Here is a 6,000-nt window from a genome sequence, read left to right as displayed (position 1 = left end):
GCGGCGCCAGCGGGGAAGGAGAGCGGGCGTCTGTATAGACAGCCCGTCGCTGCCACACTAGAGCCTCTGTTTTAAAATAAAAATCTAAGGCTCTTTTTTTTTTTTAAAATAAAAATAGAAAGCTTTTGGGGGCTGCTCCAGCAGCCCCCCTGCGCAGGTGACCCGACTCCGGCCGGGCACCAACTCAAACTGAGGTGCTGTGGCCGGGGGCGGGGTATAGAGGAGGACGGACCCAAGTGCTTCCTGGGAGCAGCTAAAGCTTTAACTGCGTGGTGCCCATGGATCCAGATCCAGCTATACCCCAAGGTCAACCCTGTGGACCCTCTATGGACCCTGAAGTAGAAAAAATTGTATTCAATAGAAAATCAGAGACATACTTATCGGCGTTTCTTCAGGATATGTCACAGTGAATGAAGCTTTGAAACGCCGATAAGTATGTCTCTGATTTTCTATTGAATACAATTTTTTTACACTGTGCATTGGAGTGCCGCCTGGTTCTTATTAAGGACTGTTTGGGGAAGTATACTTTTGAGGAAGGCACCCTATTGTTGAACTGTGGATCTGGAGTGCTAGGCTTCTGTTGTGTGTGTGTGTGTGTATATATATATATATATATATATATATATATATATTTATATAATTACACACTGTGTAGTCAGAATGGGCAGCGGTGTCCGTCCCTCTGAAGAAACCTCATGTATTAGATGGAGAAACGCGTTAGCGGCTTTTATTTGGACTATAACTACATGTGGATATTATTAATGGATCAATACACCTGGATAAGTCCCACTTTGTGGTATCAAATATCCTTTCGGATTAATCACAAACTGAATTAATCCTACTAAGTCCATTTATATAGAACATTTAAAGCTACATGGTGGTGGTTTTTCTATGTTGATGTTTATTAGATAATTAATCACATGTATTGACTGGTCTTTAGTTATATAGCTTTGTGCTCTTATTAATGATTTATTACTCATTTCCATTCTTACCTTCCTGTAGGACTGTGACCCATTATCAGTCACCCCCTGTCCTAGCAGGGACTATACACCCCCCCTCCCCCCCAGTATAATAATCCCATTATCAGTCACCCCCTGTCCTAGCAGGACTACGCACCCCCCTTCCCCCCAGTATAATAATCCCATTATCAGTCACCCCCTGTCCTATCAGGACTACGCACCCCCCTCCCCCCCAGTATAATAATCCCATTATCAGTCACCCCCTGTCCTATCAGGACTACGCACCCCCCTCCCCCCCAGTATAATAATCCCATTATCAGTCACCCCCTGTCCTATCAGGACTACGCACCCCCCTCCCCCCCAGTATAATCCCATTATCAGTCACCCCCTGTCCTATCAGGACTACGCACCCCCCTCCCCCCCAGTATAATATTCCCATTAACCAACCTGCAGTTGTTTTTTTGGGGCGCAGAAGCTCCAGTCTGTCATTAGGGGATGTGCTAAGCAGCTTAACGCCGGGCGCCAATCTGCGTGGGGGCTCATCCTCCTCGCTCCTCTCATACACCCCCTCGGTTAGGACTGGTGGGGACGGAGTTAAGGATAGAAACCTTGGAGCAATCTTATAACAGGCAGCAGAACAATGATGATACAGTGATATAAAGTACAGGGTCAGTCCTTAGTGAAGGATATTTGCAGTAACCGGCAGGAACAGCGTCTCCACCTCGCTCTGGATCTCTATACAGTGAGAACACTCTGTGGTCCCTTCCGCACCCTCCAAACCAATGGCCAACGCAAACATCTCCACACCCAGCCTGGTCTGCATCCCGGCCGCTACCTGCAGGAGGGACACGGGGGAGAGAGGCGCTCATTTCCTAGCCCGCAGTCATTAGCTGGAGACATATATATGTATATATATATATATATACATATATACACACACACACACACACACAGGACATGTTTCCAGGATTTCCCTTAGTCACTGAATACTGCAGTTCTCAGTGTTTTTTTTCAACTTCATATCTTGATGACTGAACATTTTGTACATCCCAAGTTGATAGGACGATCGGTGACCACATCACGGCGTCTCTCTAATTCTATGTATTACCCCATCACACAATGAGCACAGCTGGAACGGGGGCGCTATGAAAAGCCGACATTCAAATTGTGGACATATTATTATTACATATTTTATCCTAAAAATTAAGATATGTTTTATGGGTTATTTTAGTTTAAGTGTTGACATTATGACCATGTCGTCATTTGTCAGTATGAACATTTTACATGTCTACTTATCATCCATGTATGAGCCCCGCAGGGTAACTACTCCAGCAGAGGGTGGGAGAGAGGGACAGGAGGCTGCTCATCTTCCCCACATTCTATCATCACATCAGTCCTACAGCAGACGCATTATATACATCCAGGCATAGAGCAGGCCTGCCCTCAGGGATGGAACTGTCTTAGCAAATTAGTTCTCCACTGTCTCCTGGCCACGACAGATGCCATCACACAGGACAATCCTTCATACATGACCAGTCCGGGGACCTCATGGAAGGGGACATTCTGGTAAATCCAAATAATGTTCACTAATATCTGTGATTCTACAAGACAGAGCTTGTGTAGTGTGGTCATGTATTCACAGCGGCCATGGTGCTGAGTTATTGTTATCTGGTATCAGTCATTCTCTGTAGTGTTCTTCCATCATGTGATCCGTGGCAGGAAGTCTGCAGTGTGCAAGGAAATCTCTGCTGTGAGATAGATATATATATATATATATCTATCTATCTCATAAACTGGCTGGGGGCGGAGAACAGCATTTGGTGGGGAGAGGGGGGATAATAGCATCCACTCTGGGAAGCAGAGAATAACACAGAGTGAGGGAGAGGAGGTAACAGCATAGACAAGAGGGGGGAAGGAAGATGATGAGAGTTATGGGAAAACTTACCTTTGTTACCCCTCTTTGAAGTCCATAGGGTCCACAGGGAGACAATGGGGTGTAGGTGGGTCCTGGAGGACTGGACACCACCAGCAAAGCTTTTCAATCCCAGGATGCTCCAGTCTTCCCCCTATTACCCACCCACAGCCCGAAGGCAACTCCGTTTTGTTAACAAGGCCAAGGCAGGAGCAGGAAAGGAGAGAAGGAAGACTGGTACACTGCGGAATCACACTCTCACACAGAGAAGGAAACAAGTGACCAGAAGAAGAAATCCATAGAAGCCAGGAGCGTCAGGGCGGGTGCCCTGTGGACCCTATAGACTTAGAAGAAAGCGTTAAGGACAGTTATGGTAAAACTTACCCTTGTTTTCTTCTTCAGGGTCCATAGGGCTCTACAGGGAGACAATGGGGATGTCCCAAAGCAGTTGTTCAAGAGCGGGAACGCTCCTGAGCTGAAAGGAGAACCCGGCGCCCAAAGGAAGCATCCTGAGAGGCAAATGTATCAAAGGCATAGAACCTAAAAAAGGTGTGGACAGAAGGCCAGGTGGCCGCCTTGCATAGTTCAGCTGAGGCGCCACGGCGGGCTGCCCACGAGGGACCCAAAGAGCGGGTAGAATGAGCAGATACTGTATCTGGCACAGGAAGGCCAGTCTGCGTGTAAGCCTGTGAGATATTCATGCAAAGCCATCTGGCCAGAGTATTTGTTAGATGGCCATCCCTTGTTATGGAATCCATATAGGACAAAGGGAGTTCAATTTCCTGATGGTACTAGTACGGTCCACGTCGATCCTTAGAGCACAGACCACATCCAAAGAGGCCTCGTCTGCTGAGAGGTCTGGTGATTGAAAGGCCGGAACCACAATTTCCTCATTGAGGTGGAAACGAGAGACCACCTTGGGAAGGAAGCCAGGGCACGTTCGAGGAACAGCCCTGTCGGGATGAAAGATTAGAAATGAGGAGCGACAGGAAAGCTCCCCTAAATCCTATACCCTACGGGCAGATGCTATAGCCAGAAGAAAGAGTCTTCACATTGAACCATTTGACATTACTGAATCCAGGGGTTCGAATGGAGGTTCCTGAAGTGCATGGAGAACCACTGACAACTCCCACAGAGGTACAAGGGGAGGTTGTATACATAGAACAACTTGCAGGAAGGTGTGAACATCCGGTAGAGGAGCAATTCTGTGCTGGATCCAGATGGACAGAGCAGGGACGAGGCTAGATGGAGTCCGAGATCCAATCCAGCTTGAAGGCAAGGATTCTAGAACCCTAAAAACCTGAGAGTCAGTTTTTAGTAGCATACCACTGGAAATATGTATGCCACACCCAGTATAATAAATCCTGGCTGAGACCGGTTTAGCTCTCTAAGCATAGTCTGTACCACAGCGCTAGAAAACCCTTTAGTTCTTAGGAGGGATGTCTCAAGAGCCAAGCCATTAAAGACAGACTGGCCAGGTCCGGATGTAGACAGGGACCATGAGACAACAGGTCTGGTCGTAAAGGAATGTCTATGGAGAGACTTTGACGATCGGAGTACCAATGGCATCTGGGCCAAGCCAGAGCTACCAACAGGACCATGTCCCCTTATTGCTTGAACTTCCAAAGAATTCGAGGCAGAAGGGAGACTGGAGTAAAGAGGTGCGCCAAATGGAAGGTCCACTTCAAAGATAATGCGTCCAAGAAGGCTGCTTCGAGTCCCTCATCCTGGCCCTGTACACCGGAAGCTTGTGGTTGTGTCATGAGGCCATGAGGTCCACTTCCGCTAGGCCCCATTTGTCCACCAGGAGCTGAAAGACTTCTGGGTTGAGAGACCACTCCCCTGCATGCACGTCGTGACAGCTAAGGAAATCCGCCTCCCAATTGAGAATCCCCGGGATGAACACTGCGGCGATGGCTGGAAGATGGCGTTCGGCCCATATGAGAATGCGGACACTTCTGCCATTGCTGACCAACTTCGAGTGCCTCCTTGGTAATTGAGGTAGGCCACTGCCGTGGCGTTGTTGGACTGTACTTGTACTGGCTTGCCCTGAAGAATATCCTGAGCCAGAGTGAGGGCTTTGTAAATGGCTCAGAGTTCCAGGGCGATGATTGGTAAGATCGCCTCGGCTGGAATCCAGCGTCCTTGGATGGTCACTGTACCCCCACCTGCGAAGGCTTGCATCCATGGTGAGAAGTGTCTAGTCCGGGATCCAAAAGAGGCGACCCTTGTTTAGGTGGGATGGCTGTAGCCACCAGGATAGGGACAGGCTAACCTCTGGAGAGAGGCCCATCGTCCAGGATCTGAGCAGATGAGGCAGCCCATTCCACCTGGAGAGGATCAGGTGTTGTAGGGGCCTGGAGTGAAACTGAGCGAGCTCCACTATGTCGAAGGTGGACACCATGGATCCCAAGGTCTGCATTGCAGAGTGAATTGACACTCGGAGACTGTGGAGTAATCTGCGCACTCAGTGCTGTAATACAGAGATTTTGTCTGCTGTCAGGAAGATTATCTGAGCCTGAGAGTCCAGGAAGGCTCCCAGATGTACCATTCTTTGAGAAGAGGTCAGGGAAGACTTTTTCCAGTTGATCAGCCAATCATACGTTTGTAGAAAGGCAATGGTTACCGTAGATGGCAGTGAAGAATTTCTGGGGAGCTTGCTAAAAGCAAGATATCGTCCAAGTATGGGAGCAGTCTGATCCCCTGACAACGAAGATAGGCCGCCATAACTGCCATGATCTTGGTAAAGACCCAAGGAGCAGTAGAAAGCCCAAAAAGCAGTGCTTGAAATTGGTAATGTTGCTGTAGGACAGCAAACCGGATATACTGCTGAGGAGAAGGCGCTATAGGTCCATGTAGGTAAGCGCCCTGACTGTCCTGAGACATCATAAAGTCCCCAGGCTCCATAGTCAGGACAATAGAGCGTATGGTTTCCATACAAAACCTTGACACCCTGATAAACTTGTTCAGAGACTTGACGTTGAGGATAGGCCGATGAGACCCGTTGGGCTTTTGAAACAAGAAAAGGGTAGAATATTAGCCTTTCCCTCTCTGTGATTAGGGGACCATAATTATTACCCCCGAGAGTAGTAAGGACTGAATGGCCTTCTGGAGGAGCAGGGGTTTGCT

The 6,000-nt window shown here is 48.4% G+C and overlaps 1 protein-coding gene across 2 annotated transcripts in view; it reads right to left on the bottom strand.

The window, feature by feature from the left end:
* Window positions 1-1,635: 1,635 nt before the first annotated feature.
* The window catches only part of SPAG17 (sperm associated antigen 17), a 274,579-nt gene continuing 270,214 nt past the window's right edge, over window positions 1,636-6,000 (bottom strand). For both annotated transcript variants that reach the window (XM_088463601.1, XM_088463602.1), the window contains exon 45: window positions 1,636-1,794. In XM_088463601.1, coding sequence (XP_088319727.1) covers window positions 1,636-1,794 — 159 coding nt within the window. The remainder of the gene's footprint in view (window positions 1,795-6,000) is intronic.

The sequence above is a fragment of the Taudactylus pleione genome, unplaced genomic scaffold, assembly GCF_031769625.1.
Source record: "Taudactylus pleione unplaced genomic scaffold, aTauple2 ptg001412l, whole genome shotgun sequence".
NCBI lineage: Eukaryota > Metazoa > Chordata > Amphibia > Anura > Myobatrachidae > Taudactylus > Taudactylus pleione.
The sequence above is the reverse complement of the archived record's forward strand: the minus strand, read 5'-3'. Positions and strand labels throughout refer to the sequence as shown.